The sequence below is a fragment of the Macrobrachium nipponense genome, chromosome 44 (genome assembly GCF_015104395.2).
Source record: "Macrobrachium nipponense isolate FS-2020 chromosome 44, ASM1510439v2, whole genome shotgun sequence".
NCBI classification, from domain to species: Eukaryota; Metazoa; Arthropoda; class Malacostraca; order Decapoda; family Palaemonidae; genus Macrobrachium; species Macrobrachium nipponense.
In genome coordinates this window covers 17,723,727-17,751,500 of record NC_087221.1, presented here as the reverse complement: position 1 = coordinate 17,751,500, position 27,774 = coordinate 17,723,727, and the positions used below count along the sequence as shown (strand labels likewise).

Here is a 27,774-nt window from a genome sequence, read left to right as displayed (position 1 = left end):
CGTGGCCGGTCATGGACCGTCACGTCCGCCCGGGTAGCCAGCTGCTCGCCGCGAGAGCGAGAGCTGGTCTGGTGAGAGTCGCGTGAGCGGCTGTCACCAGTCTTCCGCTCCGTGCCGTGAACCTGACGCTGAGCGGACTCAGAGGTCTGGTTCCTGGCTGCACGGTCGCTGTTAGGCGACCGTACACTCGGTACCTCTCGCGAACGAGAGGCCGAGACGGATCCTGCTGTCGTGGCCGAACCACTAACAGCAGGTGAGGAAGTGCCGGTGTTAGCCGGCACTCCTCTGGTCCCCGCCTAGTCTTCTTCCTTGCGGAAAAGAAGAAGTACGGGTCCTGCCCCCGAAGGAGCAGGGTGACCAGCGGAAGAACCCCCCGTCTCACCAGAGCGAGACGGGCACTTAGAAGTTCCCGAAGGAGACTTCTTAGGGGTGGGGGAGGCGACCACTTCTTCTTCTTCGGACGGGGGAGGCCTTAGAAGAAGAAGGGGAAGATGGCGGCAGACGACGACGAAGAAGACGATGAAGACGACGACGACACCTTCTCCTCTTCTTCTTCTTCTTCGTCAACCTCCTCAGGACCGACGTCAGATCTGTCATCCAGAGCGGAGCCGGGGCTGCTGTTGCCGAAGCAACAGGGCCCGGACGCACCTGTCCGAACAGATCAGCATCGGGAGCAGCGGAGCCAGGAACAGGAACAACGTCAGCAGGTGCAGGCATCACAGGAACAGCAGTAGAGACGGCAGGAGCAGGTACAGTAACGGCAGCAGTGGTCATCAACGTCACGTCCGTGAACGGCGGCTGGGCAGGTACGGCAGGTACGGCAGGCTGTGCAGGCTGTCCAGTTGGACGGACCAGCGGCACAGACATCCTTGGTACTGGTGGGAGGTCCAGGGGCGAGCTCTTCGGGCACACGAAGTCCGGTCGCGGCAGCACGGCAAAACCCAGGGTGGCGGCATCACACTCCCCCGTGGTACGGCGACTGGCCCCTGCACCGATGTAGTAGGTGTTACAGAGACCGCGTGCGTGTGTACACCAGGTGAGGAGGTGAAGCGTAGCCAGGTGTTGTAAGGGTCGTGGTGGTGGTCGTAACCGTCGCATAGGTGACCGCCACGGAGCCAGCGAGATGGTAGAGCAGCCCCTGGACACTCGGCACGCCCTGCAGCCCCACGATGACCACACCTGTCCGAGGTCGTCCTTCGCGGCAACCGCACCTGAGGAGCAAAAGTCGGGTGATTAGCAGGATCCTCTACCCGCTCGCGCGAAGACGAACGGATAGAGGACCCAGAGTACAACTCGACGTCAGGTATCTAGCGCCCTCCTCCACACTCGACAAGTCAGGTGAGGAGGAAGGACCTAGAGACCCCCCCCCCCCCCCCGAAGGGGGGGAAGGCGCCAAACGTGGAAGCTGAGCGGGCGGCAGGAAAGAAGACGAAGTGTCCGTAACCAAAGGAGTCGCGGGAGAGCTTTCCGACGACTCCTTTGCAGGCCTTCGCTTCTTCCTGCCCTCATACAAAGTCCACTGCGCCTCCGACCAATTATTACACACTTCACAGGGCTCGGCTCGGGTGCATTCGCGCCCCCGACACCGAGCGCACAAAATATGTGGGTCAATTTCCGGGAATGAGCGGAACTTTCCGCATTTACGCCCTTCGGTACCCGGGCATAGTCTCCGTGGGGTAGCGAGGCGAGGAGATTCCATGATTGACCAATAAATCAATATTAAATGAAAAAAGAGAAATGATTGTACTTACAATGATTCTTTCATACACAAACACAACCATATACTCAAGGAAAGCAAACGACGAGAAGCGGGCAGAGAGCGTCGAACACACACGTCTACTCGCTGTGAGGCCGAAAGCAAAAGTGATTTGTTTACCTCCCAGTCGCGCGCGCGCGCCTGTCGGACAAGCAGTTAACTACCGAACCCCTTGTTCGAAAGCTTACGACCTATCCAGCTGCCGCTAGTACCTTCCTATTGTAAAAGGACCGAAGGTTTGTATGCCGTGTCGGAACAAATTCGAATTTCTGTCGGGGACGACGGAGTAATAGCTATGTACATATCTGACAGGTAAGTTGAATGTATAAAACTATTTTTCTCTGCTTTCCACTCCTAGAATATCAAATAATCAAAAGGCAAGATGTCAATTCTTACACTAACCCCTGGTTGACCCTTCCAGAAATTTGAAATTTTAAAAGAGAATCTGGCAAAAACAAACTCTATGATATTTATAAGATACAAATTCCCAAACATAAAAATTAGTTATTATAATTATTACATATTTTCATTTCATAGAAAATTTCAATTTCAGGAGTAACATGATAGTCAGAAGGCTTGAAAAAATTGCAGCTATTATTACAGTACTCCTTATTCACAAACAAAGGCACTGATGAGCTGTGGGAATTTATCCCAAATCCCATCATCAGGGTTACTTATCTATAAAAATTACATAAAATAAGGAAATAATAAAAAAAAAAAAAACTAGTACATATACTCATGAATTAGATATGACCAATTAACTTACTGTTATGTTCTGAATGGCTACCATAGCACAGAAATCATCCTGAGCATTAGCTTTGACCAAAACCATTTCCACATCATCAGGAAACACAAATTCGTAAAATACAGGCTGTGATGGAGTAATTTCAAAAGTCTGCAGATTGTGGAGTCTGTAAAGAAAAACTGCCATGATATAATTCCCTTACAGCTGAGTTTGATGCGAGTAAAAACTATAAAAGACTATACATATTCATATTTCTCCTGTCCTTTTCCATCCATTTTTATTATTATTCCATATGTAACATGGCTAGATTTGTCTGAATAAGGATTTGATCTATCTTTTTATAATTTGAAAGGCTGGAATCTGACACTTTTTTTTTTCAGCAAAAAAATTTACTACTATATCACAAAAATGATTTTAACTAATTTTCTAAGTTGATTTTTTGAAGGCTTAGATGGTATGTAAGCATTTTAAAAATTATTGTAATTACCCAAAAATCATTCAAGTTATATAAATTTTTAAATTTTAAGTGGTAAATTTTCTCTAAGTACAGAGATGATTTTAACAAAATTTTAAACAATTTTTGAAGGGATATTAACATCATTTTACTGATAAAGATCAATGTGCAGATAAGATAGATTTTGGCAGTTGATAGAAAATCTAAAGGATTAAAAGCCCGTGTTAAAATGTTCTATGGGCTTAAAAGAAAAATGGCAGAATGTCTCATTAAGTCATAAAAGTTCCAGGTATGGAAGCAGCTATAAAAGACCAGTTGAAGGGCCCAGGATATCATGGAGAAAGGGCACAGAGAAGACCTAAACTAGTTGGAAATTCTATGTCTAATCCTGCAAAAGGAAACATGATATTTTTATAATAAAATAATGTTTTGTTCATATTTACCAAGTAATTACATAGCTAAGTAAATCGCAAGAGCAATTCTTTTGTTTCGGTGCAGGTCAGTACCCCGCCCATTACCGGGGAATAGGTAAACAACTCGACACAGAAACTCAATTTTATTCAAGCCTTTTCATCCATGAGAGGGGAGGAGGGTGGGTTCCCATTCTGTAATTACTTGGTAAGCATAAACAAAACATTATTATATTATAAAAATATCATTTTTGTTCAAGTAACTTACCAAGTAATTACATAGCTGATTCCCACATTGTTAGGAGGTGGGATTCATGGATGAACAACTATTGCAATTATAACTGATAAAAGCATGCAAATAGAAAAACCTTGCCATCATTAACATAATGCTTGCTGTTTCCTTACATGTTAAGATAGCTATAGCAGACAAAACTGCTTCTGGCGCAGCTACTCTCAACTTAGTAGAGGCGTGGTGTTAGACCAGGGTCACCTACTACATAGTGGGGGCCTTACAGTGAGGAATTCACCAAACTCTTAGTAAAGCACAAATATTGCCCCTGTCCTGGGTGCAGTACCATGAACAACAACAAAGAGCAAGAATACTGACAAAACTACTCCACCAAATATTAAAAATCACCACCCTACCAACAATTCTGGAGGGTATCCAGTACCAAGTACCCCCAGACTCCCCAAGGCCAGAGATGTCGCCACTGCTTTAATCTCATGAGCCTTTACCTCCAAAACAGGTAGAGCCTCCACTGCTAACTGAGAATAGGCATCCCGAATGAGTCTATACGAAAGAACGAAAGGGCTTTCTTAGAGAGAGGACATGAGGGGTCCTTAACAGAGCACCACAAGCTATTGGAAGGTCCTCTAATGTTTTCAGTCCTGTGAATGTAAAATTTCAGAGCTCTTACTGGACAGAGAGTCCTTTCTTCATCTTCCACTCCTACTACACTAGACAAGTTCTTGCTAATAAAAGAATAAGGTCAAGGTTTCGTAGGATTTTCGTTCTTAGCTAGGAAGCCTAAGGTAAATGAGACTAAATCATCTCCTTTAGAGAAACCAACCTTTTTATCTAAAGCTTGAACTTTGCTCACTCTTCTGGCCAAGGCAAAGCAATCAGGAAGTGTGTGTTTCTAGTTAAAATTCCTGAATGAGGCAGAAGCTAGAGGTTCAAAAGGAGGACCAGACAGCCATTTCAGGACTATGTCTAAATTCCATGATACCTGCTGAGTGTCCTTACATTTGCAGGTATAGAAAGACTTAATAAAGTCCGATAAGTCTTGACTTGAAGACAAATCCAATCCTCTGTGCCAAAATACAGGGCCTAGCAAAGCCCTATATCCTCTGGCTGTAGAAGAAGAACAATCCTCTAGACGTCCTTAAGTACAGAAGAAAATCTGCAATCTCTGTCACAGATGTTTGAGAAGGAGACTTGATTTCTTCTGCACCAAACACGGAAAATGTTCCACTTGTACTGGTAGACGTTGAAGGACAACTTTCTTCTACATTTCGAGATCGCCTCTGCTTCTGCTCTCGAAAAACCCTTTGCTCTGAGGAGTCAGACAATAGTCTGAATCCTGTCAGCGCCAGAGTAGATACTTCCTGGTGGAACCTTGGCATGTGTGGTTGTCCAAGCAGTTTTCGTCTTTGGGGAAGAACCTGAGAAAATCTGATAACAGACTTACCAGATCCAGAAACCATTCCCTGAGAGGCCAGACATCGCTAGAGTAAATCTCAAAATAACAGACTAAAAAACCTAAACTGGTCAAAGTACTGTTAATTACACCTGACTAGTGATTACACATCGAATGGAAATGACAAAAGAATCAGAGTACTTCACCGAAGATACGGGAAACTCTCGGCAAATGACAAAATCTAAATTCAAAGAAGGCTACAGCTCATGACCTTCGTCGGAAGCTGGAAGAAATAAAATTGAGCTTCTCTGCAGAGTTGTTTACCTATTCCCCCGTAGTGGGCGGGGTACCGACCTGCAACGAAGCAAAAGAATCACTGCTGTGATTTTCAAATTTTAGCTACCGGTACTTAAAAATATTTAGCTATGTAATTACTTGGTATTTACTTCAACAAAACTGACGTGAGAGTGCTACAAGAGGATGGAGCCTGACATTCATAAACTTCCTCTCTTGTATCTACTTACTACCCACAGGTGTATGATGAATGAAGGTTGACAGGATGAAACCCTAAGATTGGATTCATGGAGTTTATGCTAAAAAGCCAAGCACTGAGGGCAACATCTGCCATTCAACACTAAGTGAAATGAGGGAGTTTGAGTGGTTGGACAGCAAAACAGACCTACAGAGTAAAAGATGAAGTACAAGGGCCTAAAGGTGAAACTGGGAGAAGACCTTACAATTGCACTTAGGAAAGGGAAAGCAGGAATAGTGGTAAAGCACAAGGCTACAAATTGGGTGAAGCTAGGGGCCAAAAGGGTACCTGCAAACACCCTTCTAGTTATGTTTACACTGCACTGTATGATGTCCACTGATGTCACTACCCCCTCTCAGAGAAAAACCACTAGGCAAAAATGGCAATTTGTCGAAAATTGCATTTTTCCTAACTATACAAACCTGAGGTCCTTTTACAATAGGAAGGTAACTAGCGGCAGCTGGAACGGTCGTAAGCTTCGAACAAGGGAGTTTGGTAGTTAACTGCTTGTCCGACAGTGCGCGCGCCGCGCTTCTGGGAGGTGAATAATCACTTTTGCTTTAGTCCCAGGAAAAACGCAGAGTGAGGGGTGACATGAGGTGGGACTATATGTAAAGGACCTCAGGTTTGTATAGTTAGGAAAAATGCAATTTTTGACAAATTACCATTTTGTCTCCTAGTTGGTATGTGTATGTTATTTATCTGCTAAAAGCAACAACATTGTTTCCCAGGTAATGAAAAGAATTTTACTTTGTAAGAAATTTCCTTCCACTTAGTGAAGGACCAAGTTGAAATCCATCTTACATGCAAGATGTAAGATAAGATCCTTAGTTTAAAATTTGTGTGTATTCTTTTAGCAGCCATTACAGTTAATTTCTTGAGAATTCACTTATCTTACTGACATTTTGGTATACATAATTAGTGGGGAGGTATCCTTTGTGACATAGTATAGGGTCAGTTTCTATTGAAGAACTCTTAGCATGATAATACTATAACTGATAGACTTTTTTTAGTTAATTGTTAGTTCTTGGCTGACACCATACCAGATAGTATAGCATAATTAGAATGAGAGATGTTAGCTATAAAAAAGTTATTTATAGGTAATATATACCCATTACTATAACCCTTATTTGTTCCGATACGTAATACAAACCATCGGTCCTTTTACAACAATTACAGAATTACATTATTAAAAATCTTCACTACTTACTCAATGTGAAAATTATCTTCAAATTCAGCTGTAACACTATATGTTATATTTTTTGGTGAAGAGGTCGACAAATCAATAAACAGTCTCTGCTTGGTGTCCAAAGAGCCTTGTAACATGACTTTGTAGTTTTTAACAGGACACAGTGTTCTTGAAACTGTCCGATACTCTTCACTGCAAATAAAAGATACACAATAAGTTTCGGATACTAAATTCTATTACCTTAATAACACTATTTCTGCTAAAACAACCCTTGTATAAAAACAGAAAAACAATCAGCCCAACAAAGCAAAATAGATAACCAGTTTTAAATCTTAAGGACAAAATGCACTAAAAACTACAGTTGCATTACCAATTTTAGCCTTTTTTAAGTGATATACTCCACTTTTCAGTTCAAGTCAATGTTTTAATGAAGTTATAAACAGAGACTATCAAACCAGACCCATGAGGCTAGAAAAATTAAATCTCCCTTGGCTTGCCAGTTTAGGAAACAAAAGTGCCAGCATACAGGATGGCAGCACAATTTTACATATGTCAAATTTAGAAGAATATGAAGATCTGACTACAGCCTTTCATTAACACCATACATGCTGATCTACACGTTACCAAATCAACTCTTCTATAAAAATCAATGACATGCAGGTCTTGTCACACATATTCTCAAGAAGTAAGATATATTTTGCAGCATGTTATAAAATCAGTAGTATGATTCAAATCTAAACTATATATTCTTTCCTGAATGTGTCCTTCATCTCTAGTGTTTAATATCCTCTCCTATTGGTCCCAGGTATTTGTATCCTGTCTCATGTGTGTTTGATGCTATTCCCATTTGGTAGCTTTATCCCTTCTGTCCTTGTCACTTTGCCTTTTTGTATGTTGATCAAGGCACATTTTTCTATTTCAAATTCCATCCTGATATCCCTAAATACAATCCTTACAGTCTGGATTAGGGTATCTATTTCCTTGATGCTCTTACCATACAGCTTGACGTCTTCCACGAACATCAGATAGTTAATTCTGTTGCCTCCTTTCTCGAGTTGGTACCCAGCACCCATCTTCTGCAGTATTTTTGTCATGGAAATCATGGATACTACGAAGAGCAACACCATGAAATCGGTGATGTATGGCATCGTAACATGCCTCGTTCTAGTTATCGGCGCCATAAGATACCAATACAGGTAGTCCCCGGGTTACGACAGGTTCGGCTTACGGCGTTTCGAGATTAAGGCGCTTTTCAATTATATTCATCAGACATTATTTCCAGGGTTACGACGCCTACGACGCTCATCTGGCAGATGAAATTTGACATGAAAAATGCAAAATAATCAATACTTGAAGGTTTTTTCTGATGAAAAATGCAATAAGAATGCAGTTTACATAGTTTTGAATGCAGCCAAAGCATTAAAAGTAAGGATTTCTTAGGATTTTTGACGATGTTCTGGCTTACAACGATTTTTGGGTTATAACGCGTCTCAAGAACGGAACCCCCGTCGTAACCCGGGGGGCGACTGCCTCTAATAGTTATGGTACCATAACATTACCTAAGAGGTGCCATTAACTGGTTATTGGTGCCAAAGGCGGCATAAATCTCTGCATTTCGGTTAATGGCGGGTTTTGCTTATCAGCACCCTGCTTAGAACAGGACCCCCGCCAATAACTGGGGACTACCTGTACAGGCAGTCCCCCCCCCCGGTTTACGACGGGTGTTCCGTTCTTGAGACGCGTTGTAACCCGAAAATCGTCGTAAGCCGAAACATCATCAAAAATCCTAAGAAAACCTTACTTTTAATGCTTTGGGTCCATTCAAAACTATGTAAACTGCATTCTTATTGCAAATTTCATCAAAAAAAACCTTCAAATATTGATTGTTTTGCATTTTTGGTGTCATATTTCTTCTGCCAGATGAGCGTTGTAGGCGTCGTAACCCTGGAAATAATTTCTGATGAATATAATTGAAAAGCGCCTTAACCTCGGAACGTCGTAAGCCAAACCCGTCATAACCTAGGGACTACCTGTATTCCAGTTGTGCTTTGTATTATTTAGGAAGCTGATGGTGTTTTCCTCTGCAACATATTTTTTTAGGCACTCTATTTGCCATGTGTGTGGTATTATGTCGAAGGCTTTCTTGTACTCAATCCATGCCATGCTTAGGTTGGTTTTCCTTCTCTTACTGTTCTTCATTACCATTTTGTCTATCAGGAGCTGGTTTTTTCTCTCCCTACACTTCCCTCAGGAAGCATTTCTGTTGGTGGAGGATAGTGTTTGTATCCTCTAGGATACAGACACCATCTGATGATACCTGTTAGTAACTTCCACATTATTGGTAGGCCGGAGATAGATCTGTAGTTACTTGCTATATTTCCTTTGTTCTTGTCTTTCTGTACTAAGGATGTTCTCCCTGTGGTCATCCACTTGGCCGCATGGTGATTTGTGATACAATGCTGGAGTTATTCTGCTGTATGTGGGTGTACGGTCTTGCAGTTTTTGAGCCAGTATCCATGGACTTCATCGGGACCCGGGGCTTTCCAAGCAGGAATTTTCCTTAGTTGATGTCTGATTGTATCTGTCATGATCTTCGTGAATCTTTGTTTTATTCTCCGAATTTCTTCTGTCTTGACTTCCTGGAGTCATGTTGCATGTTTGTTGTGTGATACCGAATTGCTCCATATGTTTTCCCAGAGTCTCTTACTTGGTTCGGCTTCAGAAATTTCCTGGTGGTTGTCTCTCCCTCTTAGTTGGCTATATAGTCTTTTCTGGTTGGTTCTGAATAGTTTGCTCTGTTTGTATCCTTTATTCCTGTTCATGTACCATTGCATCTTTTGAGGTTTGGTTTGAGCTTCTGTTTTGTCTTCTATTGTGTTGTATAGTGCCCTTTCCTGTACTATGTATTTCTCGTTCAGTTCCTCCCTTGTTTTCTTGCTTCTTAGCCTCTTTTCTGCCATCTTTTTCAGTTTACTCAAGTCAGATCTCATCACCATATAGTATCTGGTTCTTAGGACCTGATCTTGTTCTGCCTTCTGTTTCCTTCTTAAGTTCTCCCCTCTGTAGCCATTACCATGTTCCATCGCTGGCAAGTTCTTTAGTCTGTCTCATGTACTGTCCTTGCACTAGTGTGTTGGGCCATTCTTCTGTTCTGTTTATCATTCTCCTGTCTCTGTATATTTCTGGATCTTCGTCTACTTTTATCAGTCCTTCACCCATAAACTCTTGAGCCACTCATTTTCACTGGTTTTCAGATATTATTATTATTATTGTAATAATAGCTTATCCTCACCTGCTTGTTAGTTGAAATTTGTTTAGCTTCAAATTCCAATAAAATATGCTAGTTCCTTAATTCTAAAAAAATCTTAATAGTCTATTATGTAAATCCTAAACAATAAACATGTCATATCAAACATTCATAAAGGAGGACCAATTACAATCTTAAACTATTATACTTTACCACCCAGCACTATTGATTGACATGGTACCATTCACAATACAATGAAAAGGATAAAAGCCTTAAAAAATAAAATTTTTCTTAAATACAGCTCCTAGAAAAGAACAACTTTGAAAAGAAAAGAAATTCTGGTGGGTCACTGAAAGAATGAATAGTATGTAAACAAATACAGTAGTACCTCGAGATACGAAAGGCTTAACTTACGAAAAACTCGAGATACGAAAGCCAATACGAAAAATTTAACGGCTCTACATATGAAAAGTTTTCAAGATACGAAAGGTTTCTGAAAGTCCGAGATTCGCCCGAACCACCGATAACAATTTTGAAACTCGCGCGCCACCAACTGAGTAGACTTGCAACCATCCTCCTGCTCTCCCATTGGTTCCTGATGCTAGTCACCGCCATGAGATCCTTCTCTCCTATTGGACAGCATCCCTACCATCATGCATCTATGTACGTATACGTGGTGGCGTGCCTACCTCGTCCACTTCGTACCAGCATCGTTATTGTACGCATGCAGTATTCATTCGGTCTAACGATTTCGTTTAGTATCGTAAATTCATTAGTGATTTCGTTGCAGTATACGTACTTTATCGTGTTGTGCGAAAACTTTATTGTACTTATACGTTAATGTGTTTCGTAAATTTTAGTTTATGTATGTTTTCCTTACATTTTTTATGTATTTTCGTAAAGTTAAGTGTATGTACGTACGTATCTGCCGTTTGTCCTCCTCCTCTTCTGCCGCCACTTTCGGAGATAGCCCCACTCGAAAGGTAAGCTTCCACATTTTACGTTACAGTAATAATATTTCTTGTACACTAATATACACTTTATTTACAGGTTTTGCATTTTTATTATTAAGTTACGTATTGAATGGTCCAAATTGTTGTAGTATTTCATTGTTTATAGGTCAATTTAGCTTTATTATGAAATTTACTGGGTTGTTTTTGGAGGGCTTGGAACGGATTAGCCATTTTACATGTAAAATGTGGTCCAAGATACGAAAACCTCATGATACGAAGGGCGCCTCGGAACAGATTAATTTCGTATCTCGAGGTACTACTGTATATGAACATACAAACTAAATCATTCAGCTTAAACAAAACCACACTACAGTAAAGATGTTGGATCAATTCTAAAAAGAAAAAGCAAACAGATGCAAAACATGCCATATATCGCAACAGCAGTGCAAGATTAAACATTGAAATACAAAATTTTGGACTAAAATGAAGGCCAATAAAAAGGGTACATACAGAATAACATCGCTGGATGGGGGTTCCAAAGGAAGCTGCCAGGAGAGGACACCTCGCTGCTGTCGAACCACCACCAACAATGGATTTGTATAGTCACAATCAGCACTGCTTACAGTTACACGTACAGCATTTTTCTGCAAGAAAAACATTAAATTGAGAAACTCAATGCATAAATTATAAAATCAACATCAGAGGAATACACAGTGTAAGTATTTCAGTACAACATCCCATTAGCTGTAGGAAAAAACAGAATTACTATTAAGTGGTACTGCAGATGTCTGCAAATTAGATGTGGTATATCAGCCAACTCCTCGAAGATAAGCTACTGTCTCCATTCAAGTTTATCTAGAAATGACATTGTTATGATACAATAAAGTTTCATACATACTTACCTGGCAGATATATACATAGCTATCGACTCCGTCGTTCCCGACAGAATTTCAAATTTCGCGGCACTCGCTACAGGTAGGTCAGGTGATCTACCGCCCTGCTCTGGGTGGCAGGGCTAGGAACTATTCCCGTTTTCTAATCATAATCTCTCTTCCACCTGTCTCCTGCGGGGAGGCTGGGTGGGTCTTCAATTGATATATCTGCCAGGTAAGTATGTATGAAACTTTATTGTATCATAACAATGTCATTTCATACATTCAACTTACCTGTCAGATATATACATAGCTGATTGACACCCTTTGGTGGAGGGCAAGAGACAGCTAACTAACTGACTAGACAGGTAAACAACATATGTTGTAGGTATTAATAAACCTTAGTTCCTACCTTTTTAGATGGAAGACTTCGTGGCTACTGCCCAGGAGGTCTGCTTCATCTCAAGAGCCTTAGCGAGATAGTGATCTGTGGCCAAGAGTTCTTGTGGATCTGTCGATGGGGTCTCTTCCACTTACTCGACAGAATCCTAACTGGCGTTTGTCATGGGAGCACATCCGCTTATATGACAACACGCACTAATTTAAGGAGCACACAACCAATCCCGATCACCCGATCCTAACCCGTGTTAGTTCTAAGATTGCCTAGAGTTATCCCCAAACTCTTTGCAAACAACCACAAACTCGAAACTCATACATACAAAAATAACAAAATTTTTGTACCCCTCTAATAGTCAGATGTCACTCGATTTTCAAATGAAGAGAAGTGAAGGCCGCCTGTGCGACAACTGACACTCCCATACACCGAAAACCCGAGAACACATCCGACAAGAGGGTTACGTACATAATTTTAAGGATTGGTGCTTTCTCCTTTACCCAGAACCGTTTGTGCTGACACAAACGGACCTAACGAAAAACATTTATCATACGTAACTCGCACGTCTTTTAAATAATGGGATGCAAACACAGAGTTGCATCTCCAATAAGTTGTGTCCAAAATGTTCTTTAGTGACATATTTCTTTGGAACGCCACCGAAGTTGCGATTGCTCTAACTTCGTGGGCTCCCACTCTTAGAAGATTAAAAGAATCATCTGGACACTTCTTATGAGCTTCCGTGATAACACTTCTAACAAAGAAGGCTAAAGCGTTCTTGGACATTGCTCTCTTGGGGTCTTTCACTGAGCACCAAAGACCTTTCTGCGAACCCCCCAACTGCTTCTTCCTGTCCAGATAAATTTTAGAGCTCTAACTGGGCAAAGGGATCTTTCTGCCTCTCTGCACCAAACTAGAAAGTCCTTTCACTTCGAAGCTCCTGGGCCAGGGATTTGAAGGGTTTTCATTTTTGGCCAGAAAAAGGGACTGAAATGAACAAATTGCGGAGTCTCCTTTGAAGCCAACTCTTGATTCAAGGGCGTGCAACTCACTGATTCTTTTTGCCGTTGCAAGAGAGATCAGAAACAACACTTTCTAGTGATATTACGGAACGAAGCAGTGTGAAGTGTTCGAATTCATCTGATGAAAGAAATTTAAGAACCACATCTAAGTTCCAGCTTGGAACCTTAGGTACAAGTTGATTTAGATGTTTCGAATGAACGAATGAGTCGGTGGCAAAAATCCTTATTATTCGTTTAGTGATCTAATCCTCTGTTTCTAAAGACTGCTGAGAGCATACTCCTGTACCCCTTAATAGTTGGTACTGAGAGATGCGACTTTTGTCTAAGAAAACAGAAGGAAATCTGCAATTTCGGTCACAGAGGTACTGGAAGAGGACAGCTTCTTCGACCTACACCAGTTTCTGAAAACTTCCCACTTCGATTGGTACACTCGCCTCGTAGATGATCTGCGGGCTCTAGCAATTGCGTTTGCTGCCTGGCGAGAAAACCCTCTCGCTCTGACAAGTCTTTCGATAGTCGAAAGGCAGTCAGAGCAAGAGCGGTAGATTTTGATGGTACCTCTCGAAGTGGGGTTGTTTGAGCAGATCTATTCTGTTTGGAAGAGATCTGGGGAAGTCCACTGTCCATTCCATCACCTCTGTGAACCAAATTTGAGCTGGCCAATACGGAGCGATCAGAGTCATCTTGGTTCCTTCGGATGCCACGAATTTTCTGACTACTTCCCCCAGTATCTGAACGGGGGAAAAGCGTAAACGTCTATTCCTGACCAGTCCAGGAGAAAGGCGTCTGTTGCATAAGCCCGGGGATCCTCCACCAGGGCACAAAATGTATTTATCCGTTTGGAGAGGAACGTGGCGAAAAGATCTATTTGAGGCTTCCCCCAAAGGAGCCAAAGGCTCTGACAGACTTCTGAGTGGAGTGTCCACTCTGTGGGAAGGACCTGGAATCTCCTGCTCAATCTGTCCGCTCTCACATTCCTCTCCCCTTGAACAAACCTTGTTAGGAGAATTACCTTCCTTTTGGTTCGCCCAAATCAGTAGATCCCGTGCCAGCTCGTACAGAGCAAAAGAGTGCGTCCCTCCTTGCTTCTTGACATAAGCCAGAGCTGTCGTATTGTCTGAATTTATCTGCACGACTTTTCCTCTGACTAAGTGTTCGAAGCTCTTTAGTGCTAGGTGAATCGCTAAGAGCTCTTTGCAATTTATGTGCCATGACACCTGTTCTGCCGACCAGGTGCCTGACACTTCTCTGGGTCCCAATGTTGCACCCCAGCCCGCCTCCGAGGCGTCTGAAAACAATGTCAGGCTTGGGTTCCGTACTTGCAGGGACACTCCTTTGTTTTCCTTTAATGGAACCAACCACCACTTCAAATGATGTTTTATCTCTTCCGAGATTGGAAACGTGTCCGAGAGCTGACCTGTCTTCCAACTCCAACTTCTTCTTAGGAAGAACTGAAGCGGTCGAAGATGTAATCTTCCTAGGAGAAAGAACTGTTCGAGCGAGGAAAGGGTTCCCAGAAGGCTCAGCCATTCCCTCGCTGAAGTGCGCTCCTTCCCTAGAAAGTTCGATACTGTGGCACAGCCTTTCTTTATTCTCTCTTGAGATGGAAAAACTCGAAAACCCGAGAATCCATCTGAATCCCAGATAAACCACGTTCTGGCTGGGGATCATCTGAGACTTCTCGAGGTTCACGATCAATCCCAAAGACTTTGTCAATTCCAGTGTTTGTTCGCAGGTCCTCCAACACTGCTTTTGAGACCTGGCTCTGATGAGCCAGTCGTCCAGGTACAGGGAGACATTTATCCCTTTCAAATGTAAGTGCCTTGCTACATTTTTCATCACGTCTGTGAAGACTTGAGGAGCCGTGGACAGGCCGAAACACAGGGCCCTGAACTGATAAATTCTTCCTTCGAACATAAATCGAAGGTACTTCCTCGACGAATGGTGGATCGGGATGTGGAAGTATGCGTCCTGAAGGTCTAAGGACACCATCCAATCCCCTTGCCGCAGTGCTGCAAGGACTGAGGCAGACGTTTCCATGCTGAACTTCTGTTGTTCGACGAATTTGTTCAGCGCACTTACGTCCAGTACCGGTCTCCATCCCCCCGAGGCTTTTGTTACAAGAAACAAGCGATTGTAAAAAACCCCGGGGAGTTGCAATCCAGCACAAGTTCTATTGCTCTTTTGTCCCACATCTGTTCCACCATCTGACGAAGAGTATCCCTCAGAATAGGGTCCCTGTATCTGGCGGACAATTCCCTCGGAGATGTTGTCAAGGGAGGAATGTCCTTGAATGGGATGCGATACCCCTTCTTGATAATCGACATCGTCCAAGTGTTGGCTCCTATGTCTTCCCAGGCTTTCGCAAAATAATGTAGCCTGGCTCCTACGGGTGTCTGGAGGACAGAATTTTCACTTCCCTTTCTTAAAGGAACGGAAGGAAGACCTGCCCCTCTTATCGGTTGACTTCCTTCTGGCGATCGGTCTAGTTGGAAGACCTCCTCGAAAGGGCTGTTTCTGAGCTGGGCGAGCCACTTTCTTTTCCTCACTAGCCACAGGCCTATTCTTCCTTGAGGATTGTCTAAGGAGATCCTGGGTGGCCTTTTCCGTCAGAGAATGCGCGATGTCCTTCACCAACTGTGAGGGAAAAAGGTTTTCAGAGAGAGGCGCAAACAATAATGCGGCTCTCTGTGAATGAGAGACGGCCTTCGTGAGGAAAGCACTGTGCACCGCCCTTTTCTTTAAAACTCCTGCACCATATAGGGAGCATACCTCAGCCGATCCAATCCTCCGAACAGCCTTATCAATACAGGCGAGGATGCAATTCAGGGTTTCTGGGTCGAGTTGTTCATTTTCTTGAGATTTCTTGGCCAGAACCCCAAGGGACCAATCTAAGAAGTTAAAAACTTCTAAAGTATGAAAAAGTCCCTTGATGAGGTGATCCGTTTCCGAAAGCCCCCATGTAACCTTCGCTGCATTCAAGGCGTGCCTTCTCGACGAATCCACCAAACTCGAGAAGTCTGACTCAGCTGAAACGGACAGAGATAGTCCCATATCCTCTCCCGTTTCATACCAAATTCCTCTCCTCCCTGTAAGTTTAGCGGGAGGCATACAAAAGACCGTCCTTCCTAACTCCTTCTTCTTCTTGAACCAGGAGTCAAGAGATTGTAGAGCTCTCCTCATAGAAATGGCAGGCTTCATTTTAAGGAAAGAGGAAGACTTGAGTGTTTTCGTGCTTGAAAACTGCGAGCGTGGCGAAGGGGGAGCAGCTGGCGTCAAAGAGTCTCCATATTCCTCCAACAAAAGGGACGAAAGAACTTTATAATTAGAAGATCCTTCCTTCATTTCGTCCTCCGAGGCATCTTCTGGGTTGATAGGCTCGGAAGGAGAAGGTTCTCTTCTTTCTACTGACTCTTCTCTTACTCTCTTACGAGTGTCAGGTTCTTCCGAGGAATGCGCCTGGTGTACAGTAGGAGTATCTCGCCTGGGGGAGGAGTAACGTGCTTGAATACTCCTGGCGCCTGGCAGGCGCAAAGCGCCTCGAATACTCCTGGCTTTCAGTAGGCGCATTTTGTTTAGAATCCTCCTGGCGCGTTGTAGGAGTATTAAGTTCCGAGTACTCCTGGCGCCTGGGAGGAGTATTAGCTTCGAAAATACTCTGGCGCCTGGGAGGAGTAACGCGCCTGGAATACTCCCTGGCGCCTGGCAGGCGCAAAGCGCCTCGAATACTCCTGGCTTTTATCAGGCGCATTTTGTTCAGAATACTCCTGGGCGTGGAAGGAGTATTAAGTTCCGAAATACTCCTGGCGCCTGGGAGGAGTATAAGTTCGGAATACTCCTGGCCGCTGGGAGGAGTAACGCGCCTGGAATACTCCTGGCGCCTGGCAGGCGCAAAGCGCCTCGAATACCCTCTGGCTTTTAGAAGGCGCATTTTGTTCAGAATCCTCCTGGGCGTGTGGTAGGAGTATTAAGTTCCGAATACTCCTGGCGCCTGGGAGGAGTATTAAGTGCAGAGTACTCCTGGCGCCTGAGGAGGAGTATAAGCTTCCGAATACTCCTGGCGCCTGAGGGGAGGATATTTAGTTCAGAATACTCCTGGCGCCTGGGAGGAGTATCTAGGCCGACGACTCCTGGTGTCTTGTAGGAGTACGCCGTTCCGAATACTCTTGATCCTTAGCATGCGTCTGATGTTTAGTAGGCGCTTTCCGTCTCACAAGTGCTCTACTCCTAACAGGGTCTTCCTCTTCAGGTAACTCTTGGCGCTTGATTGAAGATCTTGAATCTTGTACTGGCTCGTTGCGCCTACTCGGAGTCTGGCTTCTGGTTGGCGCCCTACTCTTGACAGGAGTAGCTTCCTTTCTTACCTCTCTCCTGTCTAGCGCACCGCCCCCCCAGAGATGGCCGCCTGTGCGACAACTCCCCTGAAGGATGCGTCGCGCCTGGCAGGAGATAGGTATTTAGATCTTTTAATAGGAAGCCTATCATCCTTCTTACGAGTAGGCTCCTTATAACGAGTTCCTACTAACAAGGCTAATTGCTCTTGCATATTCTTCAAAATTTTCTTGGTTGAGGAATCTTCCGCATTATGAGAGGGAGATCTGGAAGGCGCTCTAGGATCTCTTCCAGACCCAGAGTCTGACTGTATTCTCGCCCTCTTTATTACCGAAGGTGCTCCTCCTTCTGAGAAGCGCTCGGGACTCGAATTGAGCTCGTGCTCTTTCTTACTCCTCTTCAAAGGACGGGAAAGATTCGACTCCTTCCATCCTTCTCGGCGAAGGCGAACTCGACGACGAAAAGCACTCTCGAAGGATGCTTTTCCTATAGCGGTCTTTGGCAGTCGATACGATCGATTCTGCCGAAGGGACGCCTGATCGTTGGGGATTCTCCACAACCCCCGTACGGCTTTCGACTTTCCTTCTCCTCCGGGCCAGGGAGCTTGGAAGAGGTCTAGGCCTGGGAGCGTCGCAGAGACGACCAGACGCCCCCTCCACTACACTGGGGACACTAATATCACTGCCACATTCACTTTCCTTACCTTCCAATGCTGCGACTTTTTCCTGCATTTTCTGAAGGGAAGCTCTAAGTTCTGCTATTTCCGAAGCAGAACTAGAGGGATTAGCAAGATGTGAACGGGCTGAAACAGAATGGTTATTATCATCATAGGAAGAAGCTACAGAGCTAGACAGTAAATCATGAGAGGCAGACATACTGCGGGTTTTATAAGCCGCCTTCCTCTCTCTATCTCTCTCTAACTTCTTCAAGTAAGAAGTTAGATTCTTCCACTCTTGTGCATTCAGATTCTCACACTCATTACACGTATTCTCAATCGAACATTCAACCATTCTACACCCCCTACAACTAGTGTGAGGATCTACCGAAGCTTTCGGAATCCTCACCTTACAGCCCTCATTCACACACACTCTGAAACTAACACTAGAATCAGACATATTCACAAATTCCAAAAACCAAGTCCAAAAAACAGTCCACGATAGCGAATGCCAAACAACGATCCAAGTACGTCACCAAATATCAGCGAGAGATGATCAAAAGCTTTGCGAAAAAACGAATTCTAGTCAGGAGGAAGTAACAACAATGTTGATACAGCCGGCGACAGAGAGATTATGATTAGAAAACGGGAATAGTTCCTAGCCCTGCCACCCAGAGCAGGGCGGTAGATCACCTGACCTACCTGTAGCGAGTGCCGCGAAATTTGAAATTCTGTCGGAACGACGGAGTCGATAGCTATGTATATATCTGACAGGTAAGTTGAATGTATGAAAAGATGAAGTCTAAAACAATTCTACTGAAGGATTACAGTCTTTGTAAATTAATTAAGTTCATGATAACCTAGAGTTCAAGTGGCTAAATCTATCATACCTGAAAGGTAAGTATATTAGCAAGTATATTGGAGAATGATAAAGCTTGTGTGCAACTGCCAGAAGATGTTAAATGTCTGATGAAAACAAGTATTCATATTGGCAAGGAAAAAGAAAAATTAATTCCTTGCAAGACTTATTTGACCTATGGGTTTAAATAATTGCAATAAAAACATAGACAAGAACCAAAATATGCAAAGGGATGCTTGAGTTTTATCATCAAAATTTCAAATGGCAAAAGTCGGCAGAAAATCCTGAAAGACACCTAAACTCAATGGCAGCAATCAGCAAAGTGGAGTGCAGACCAACAAGTGGGCAAGGCCTCCCTTTGCCTGTTGGCAGTTTACAGCTGTACCTTGTTAACAAGTTTGAATGGCTGTTCCAGCTCAAGTTTGCCAGCTAAATTCCTGTGTAAAGCACATTGGTGTAGAAACAAATAACAGTTAATATGGCATTCTATCAAGTACACATGTAGTGTCCTCTTTTGCATACTTAAATGTTCATAAACATTCACATTAAAATTCAATAGGTTTACCTCACTTCTGCAACACTAAACATAGGCCAGTCTCCATAGTAGTATACAGCATAATCTTACTATTATAGTCTATAGCAAAATGGGATCTAGACATACAATGAGTTTTCTACAATCTCTTCTGTCTTGTGCAATTTCTGCCCAAATTCCTATCTGGTTTACATCTTTTTCTGTGCTTTTTTTATCCTTTCTATTATTTTCTGTGTCGTCCTACAGGTTTCCCCACTACTTTCTCATCTACATAATATTTTTCTGACTACCTGTTCCTTGTTACTTCTCACTGCAAGTTCACACCATCTCAAATCTTTAAGATCTTTGTCTCTTTTAGTCTTTGGACACCACATCTCTCTGCATTATTAGCAAGAAGATTTTACCATCACAATGTTTTGATTGTATAGATTTTTGGCATTTGCCAAGCACTGGGGCAACTGAAACAGAAATTGACAGTAAAAGGTTTAAAAGGTGTAACAGGAGGAAAACCTCGCAGTTGCACTATGAAACAATTGTTAGGAGAGGACGGACTGTATGATGGAAGAAAGAGAACAGAAACAGAGGTACAGTAAAAGGAATGATAGTAGTTGCAGCTGGCGGCTGAAAGGACGCTGCAAAGAACCTTAAGTAATGTCTACATTGCACTAAATGAGGTGCACCGTTGGCATAACCCCTTATGGGGACCATCACAATGTGGCTCCAAAACTCCCATTTCCTTAGCCAGTGCCTATACCTCTGCTGTGCAGAGCAGTACAGAAACAGGATTAATGCACAGACTGCCATGTTTTACTGTTTACTAATGGGAGACTTTTATTTACTTCATCCAACCAATGTCCCCAAGGTAACAATACTGTCCCACCTCATCTAAGACCTGTCTTCCCACGCACTTAAAAGTTTTGCTTTCCTCTCTTCAACTGACTGATTGACCCACTGTATCTCTCCAATCTGCTTCCTCTCTGCTGCAAGGTGGCTTCTCCATATAATCTTAATCATCACCAACTTTTATGCTTCAAAGAACACATAGTAATATCTACAGGCAGTCCCCGGGTTACAACGGTCTCGGCTTACAATGTTCCGAGGTTATGACGCTTTTCAATTATATTCATCAGAAATTATTTCCAGGGTTACGACGCATGTTCCAGGGTTACGACGCTTACAACACTGATCTGGCAGATGAAATATGACACCAAAAATGCAAAATAATCAATATTTATAGGGTTTTTTTATGAAAAATGCAATAAGAATGCAGTTTACATAGTATTCAATGCGCCCAAAGCATTACAAGTAAGGTTTTCTTAGGATTTTTGACGATGTTCCGGCTTTCGACGATTTTCGGCTTACAACGCGTCTCAAAAATGGAAACCCCGTTCTAATAAATTCTTTAGTACCAAGATTACATCTAAGAAGGCTTAAATAATTTTTCCTAGGTCTATAAAATCATTTTGCAATATACCTACTGGCAGCTTGAATACAGCCTAAAATTTCAACATTGAAAGAAAAGTGATTTAAATCATAATTCTATTTTGAAGATGTTATAATGCTGCAGAGGTAGTTACGTTGACCCGCCCGAGGAGCATGTTAAGTGCGCTGTCATTGATGGCACCAATAACCTTATCACACCATGCTTTGAGCTAAGCAATGTGGAAAAAAAAAATCAGTTCAAATCACATGGATCGCAAATAACCTAGAATACCAATGCATAAATGGGATCATATTTATAGCCCTATAACCATAAAAAAATAGATCTAGCTATGAATTCACAAGCGTTTTGACAAGTATGACATTAAAAATGAAAAAAATAAAAAAGTTTAATGCTACTCGAGTCTGAAAATCTGGACAATACGAAAATTATGTCGCATGAAATTTGAGCATGACTCTACATCACTGAAATAGACTAAGCCAGGCCTAGCCTAATCTAACTAGATTAATCGGAAGCTGGACAAAATTTACCTCCAACTGAGAAGTGTTATAGAAGAATTCAAACAAATACTCCGTAGTCTTGTTGATCCTCCCTGTGATGACCGTCCCAAATTCACCTTTGATAACCACAGAGTTTATGATATCGGTGATGTTGTCTCTCCCATCAGAAGACAGCGCTGCACTGTGCGACATCACTGACACACCTAAATTTTCCGGCAGCAACAGGTGAGACGCCTGATCGAGGGCACGCGCAGCACTCAGGGTCTGTCGGGTAGGTCTCGCGACCAGGCCACCGTTCCTTCCATTGTGGTGTACTCTGCCGTAACTGTGGAACCGAGGCTTGGTTGGACCTTTCGACCTTGACATGCCACCAGATTCGGAGGTGGCCTTCAATCTCTCTGCCCAGAGCGTGAGGGGGTCTAAATTCGCGCTCTGGGGGTACAAGTCGAGGCCCAGGTGCTTTCCTTTCTGGTGGTGGGGGTGCGACCCTCCTCCGCTCTTCTCTAGGGCCAGCGTCCTCCAAATCTCCGAATGTTGGCTGGGGCCTATTTTACGGAGCCCCGAATGGTGGTGCTCTGTCGCAGCCACACTGACAGACGATAGGCTTAGTAAAAAGAACACTGAAGAGATCGGAATGAGAGTGAGGAGGGAAAGCAGGCCTGGTCCTGCCCTCCTAGGCTTCTTCCTCCGCCACGAGAGAGACGTCATCTTGGGAGAAAACATTTTCTCTGGCCTCCAGATTTTGCAGAATGAGGCCAACACCCAGCCTACGAAATAGCTAGCACTAGGCCTACGCCCCAATATACACTTCCATCCACCTGCACCCAACAGAATTTAGTCCAATCAAGCTGTGTTAACTCCAAGAGTGAAAATCGTCCGTGGAAAAACAAAATTACACCATGTCGAGAGCGACTGCGGATGAGTGCATTGAGTGAGTGGTCCGAAGGTTGCGTTATCGTCCTTTGTTGTTGTTTACCTCTGACGTCATCAGAAATCTGCAGACTATTGTTTGGTCATTTTAAACAATTACAGGCCAAGTTGAGCATTTTCTTATGATCAATACGACTTTTCTAATTATTATAGAACGTCATTCATGGCGTATTTACCTATTTACTTGAAAATTTGCGAGTCAATACTAAATGCATTTGTTGACTGTCAAACTCGCACGTTTCCCGTTTAAAAATTGAAGAATCGGATAATAAATGGACAAGTTATATATATGATATGTATATGTATATATATATATATATATATATATATATATATATATATATATATATATATAATATGTGTGTGTGTATGTGTGTGTGTGTGTGTACTTGGAGCCCATATAAACGCCAAAATTTAGAAAGTCAGTACTTTATTTCAGAGACTGCTGTCTCCCTCTTCAAGCAGATAATGAATGAAAAAAGTTACAGAAAAGGCGGTATTTATACCAAGAGATCCATCCAAAGGTAGCATGTTTTTCTAAGTCACCCCCACTGATAATTCTTCTTTAATCTTCTTAAGTGTTGGTTGAAGGAAGATTTTATTTTATCAATGATATCTGAATCCCAGGCACCCTTTGAGATGTTCATTACCCGTCTTTATTTAATCAAGGCTGACTCTATCATTTGGCTTTTGTACTAATATCTGCTGCTATAAATTATATGTGATAAATTCCACCTTATTCTGTGGTTATGGTTATCTATATGGTTATAAATAGCTGAGCTCTGTTATCCATACCTAACTGACCATTTATGTTGTATTAATCTCTGGGGAAGTGATTTTCCTGTAAAACCGATGTAAGATTGGCCACACTCCAGGCACAGGATTTCGCATACTCCTGTATCCTTTGGGGTTGTTTTTTTTTTTATTAAACGTTAATCAGGGATTTGGCTAAGGTATTTGGGTAGGTAAAGGCAAATGGGTTAGATTTTCCGAGGGTATGGGTCACTGTCTTAATCCTGTCCAGGTGTGGGATTTTTATTTTATTGTTGGGTGTCTCTCTGGTCTTGTCTTGTAGGAGTAGGTAGAAAATTATGTTTGCTTTATTAATCTCTTTATCAGTTATATGGTCAGGATACTCTAAAGACGAAAGCTGCTTACAAATGAGTTCAAATTCTTTTTCCAAGAAATCTGGGGAACAAGTTCATAAGGCTCTTAAAAACAGGTTGCTGGTTATGCCTATCTTAATAGAAATGTCATGATAAGTGAAGTAGTGAATGGAAAGTGACAATGTTAGTTTTCTATGCATGGTAAATTTGTATTCTGTCGTGTCTCTAATTATTAATACAATCAAGGAAAGGAATTTTGTTGTCTATTTCCCATTCAATTTTAAATTTACATTTGGCAAGATCTGTGAAGTATAAGGACAAAGTTGACAAGATCTGTTAAGTATGAGGGCAAAGTTGACAAGATCTGTGAAGTATGAAGACAAAGTTGACAAGATCTGTGAAGTATGAGGTCAAAGTCGACAAGATCTGTGAAGTATGAGGATAAAGTTGACAAGATCTGTGAAATATGAGAAGAAAGTTGACAAGATCTCTGAAGCATGAGGACAAAGTTGATAAGATCTGTGAAGTATGATAAGGAAGTTGACAATATCTGAGAAATATGAGAAGAAATTTGATAAGATCTGTAAAGCAATCCTAGATGAGCTTATAAGATCTGTAAAGCCATCCTAAGGACAAAGCTGATAAGATCTATGAAGTATGAAAATGAGTTGATAAGATCTGTGAAGCAACCCCAGGCAAGCTGATTAGATTTATAAAGCAGTCCTAAGGTCAAAGCTGATAAGATATGTGAAGCATGAGGACAAGGCTGATAAGATCAATGAGGCATGAGGTCAAAGCTGATAAGATCTATGAAGCATGAGAACAATGCTGATAAAAACTCTGAAGCATGGATACAAACTTGATATGATCTGTGAAGAACAGAAGAAGCAACCCTAGGCAACCTGATGTGATCTGTGGAGCAACCCTATACTCTGTTTTTTCCATCTGTCCATCCACCTGTGGTGTTTGCGCATGGTAACACTGCGTCCCGGGCTTTAAATAATAGCCTATTTCGAATATTAATGGTGTAATTCGCATACAATAATTTATTAAAACACTTTTCAGTTGCAAATGTACACCCAGATATCCTTTTATTTACCTAAAACTTACACATAGCGTAACTATTTTAAGGCTGGGACGCAGTGTTACCATTCACAAACACCACAGGCGGGTGGACAGATGGAAAAAAACTGAGTATAGAGGGCCAAAATTAAAAAGGTATCTGAAGTAATACCAAAAACAAAGTTGATAAGATCTATGAAACAACATTACATCCCAAGCAAATAAAATCGGCGAAGCAAATCCTAATGACAAAGATAAAATCTGTGTATTCATCCTGAGGACAAAGCAGATAAGATCTGTGGAACCACAGGAAAGTGAAGATGATGAAGGCCAATGGATGCTTCATGTTACACTCCTACTCTTATTAGAAGACATTTCCTCCCATAGCTGTAATTCCCTGCTTCTCTTCAATAAATATTGGTGTCTATTACATGAACATGTGTGTTTGCAGGCGCATACTATAGTGATATTATGAATGCTTCTGCCTGTGTGCATAGCACATGTATACGTTATTCCGAACAAAAATTGCTCTCAGAATTAATATATATACAGAATAATATAATATATATAATATTATATTTATATCTATATATATTTTTATATTTATAATTATATATATGTGTATATATAGTATATATAAATATATATTAATGTGTGTATATATATAGTATATTATATTTAATATATATATGTATATTATTTATATATCTATATATATAAAATATATATCTTATATTAATTATACACACACATATATTATATATAAACTGCAAGGTTTTCCCCAAGTTTTGCTCTGTTTTCCTTGCAGCGCTGAATGACCTCTAAGTCCCAACACTTGGCCTTTGGCGTAAATTTTATATTCCAATATATATATATATATATATATATATATATATATGTGTGTGTGTGTGTGTGTGTGTGTGTGTGTGTGTGTGTCTGATGACATCACCGTGATTCATATATAGGCATTAAGCTACAAATCTCCTTTAATATCTAATTCACTCTACCTCAGAATTAAATTTATAGCTATATATCTATATATATATATATATATATATATATATATATATATATATTAATTCTGAGGTAGAGCAAACTAGATGTTAAAGGAGATTTGTAGCTTAATGCGTAAATATATATATATATATATATATATATATATATATATATATATATATATATATATATAATTACTACGTATAGCCATCATTAGTGTTCACGAGGCATATTTTTTGCCCATGAACGTAGGGAGGAAGACATCAATAAAACGAGGTAGTTTTTTTCCTCGCGTTTTTTCTTTACTTGGCAGAATGAACTCATTCAGCAACAGCTAAATAAAAAAGAATAAAAAAAAAAAGGTCGCTCTCACCTGCGAGGGGTAACTAACAAAGTAGACGGGAAGGTAAAATCCATCAGGGAGAAATCAATAACAGACGGAATGGTTTTCCTGCAGAATAACGATACGTTTCTCTCTCTCCTCGTTCTCTCTTCTCTCTCTCGCTCTCCTCTCTCTCTTCTCTGAAAACTCGCGATTCATTCGTGATGCTAACTTTGTATCCTAATTCTAATCTCTCTCTCTCTCTCTCTCTCTCTCTCTCCTCTCTCTCTCTCTCTCTCTCTCGTTTCGTCTTCTCGTGCTCTCTCTCTGCTGCTGCTTGAGTTTAACGCGTAATTCTTGTCCTGAATTGCTTTTAATTTATTTTTTTATTTTGTATCCTAAATTCTAATCGCTCTCATCTTCTCTTCTCTCTGCTCTCCCTCTCTCCTCATGTCTCTCTGTCTCTCTCTGCTCTCTGAGTAACTCGTATTATATGTCTCTGATGCTGAATTTTGTGATCCTAATTCTAATCTCTCTCCTCTCTCTCTCTTCTCTCCTTCTTCATCCTGATCTCTCTCTCTGCTCCTCCTCTCGAGAGAACATCGTTTATTATTCCTGAAATTAACATCCTAAATTCTAATAGCTCTCTCTCTCTCTCTCTCTCTCTCTCTCTCTCTCTCTCTCTCTCTCTCTCTCTCTGAATCCCGATCCGTCCTTTGAATTGTAATCGTAATTAATTCCCAGTGATAACTTCATCCCAGATTCTAATGAATATCTTTTTAATTCAAGTACGCTTTCAAACACTGCGGCAAAAACTTTATCCTTAGGTTCCGAATGAATGTCGCCCGATTAGTAAATACTATATATATATATATATATATATATATATATATATATATATATATATACATATATATATTCTATTCATACAATAAGAGGAACCGCCGAAAGGTAAAGTATTCGTAAACAAACTGACTATTTATAATGTAGGTACTGTTATCATACGCAGATTATTTCCAAGATCCAATACTGAATGATTGGAGTCTGCCTTTTCCTATATCGTTGAAAGGTCACTGTCTCAGCAGTTCCTCAAACACATTCCCGAACGTCCAAATGAGGAAAGGTTCTCACCGACGACGAGTATATAGTCCGTTGGCATTGTCAACTCTGGTCATTTCTTCTTCTATTCTCTTCACCAATGGGAGGCATAGCAATACTTAACCAGCTTGAAAAAGCGTGATGTCATCTCCTTTTCTATGATATTTGTTATGGCTCCGAGTCCCCGAAACGTCGATGGTATCAGAGAAATCTTAGCCAAATCAATATACTCCCCCGATCAAAGTCTACAGGGATTCGACGACCAATGGTGAGATCATCTCTGTATGTTCACAAGCTCTTATGAGACCGGCAGCCTTATTGGTCATGTCTTACTCAGACCAGACAAACATTAGGAAGTCAAAACTTTCCGAATACAATGTAGTGTGGGATTTTTTTTTTTTTTTTTTTCAGATCACAAAATTTATAACTATAAAATGGAGTAGTTTGGACCACTAGCTGCAATTTCAGAATTTTCTGTTTGCCAAGGCGAAAGCGATAAGTAAAACTATGTAGTTTTAAAGATAGAAAAGTAGTAAAAACTAAAATAATTCAGCCCGAAATTCATACCGTTCTCACAGATTCATACTTTTTTTTTTAATGCATATGCATGTTAAGAGATTTATACTATCTTCCTTACAGAATCATTACTCTTTATATTCGGACTTTTTGGGTTATTTTTTTTCTTTTGTTTTGTAGATTCATACTCTTTTAGATTTATACACTTCTTACA

At 41.6% G+C, this 27,774-nt stretch overlaps 1 protein-coding gene across 1 annotated transcript; it reads right to left on the bottom strand.

Moving 5' to 3' along the window:
- Positions 1–2,365: 2,365 nt before the first annotated feature.
- LOC135203921 (uncharacterized) lies at positions 2,366–22,492 on the bottom strand. Its single transcript, XM_064233851.1, has 5 exons — positions 21,561–22,492; positions 11,437–11,570; positions 6,748–6,918; positions 2,523–2,667; positions 2,366–2,434 (listed from the first exon to the last, which is right to left on the bottom strand). Exons 1-5 carry the CDS (start codon positions 22,251–22,253, stop codon positions 2,366–2,368), a joined length of 1,212 nt encoding a protein of 403 aa, XP_064089921.1. The 5' UTR covers positions 22,254–22,492.
- Positions 22,493–27,774: the final 5,282 nt, after the last annotated feature.

Excerpts from the sequence above, each read along its gene's own strand:
- LOC135203921 (XM_064233851.1), bottom strand. The coding sequence starts at position 22,253 with ATGTTTTCTCCCAAGATGACGTCTCTCTCGTGGCGGAGGAAGAAGCCT. Across the intron at positions 11,571-21,560 it reads ATAACACTTCTCAGTTGGAG|AAAAATGCTGTACGTGTAAC; the intron begins GTAAATTTTGTC and ends TTTTTCTTGCAG. Across the intron at positions 6,919-11,436 it reads CCATCCAGCGATGTTATTCT|TGAAGAGTATCGGACAGTTT; the intron begins GTATGTACCCTT and ends TTTTATTTGCAG.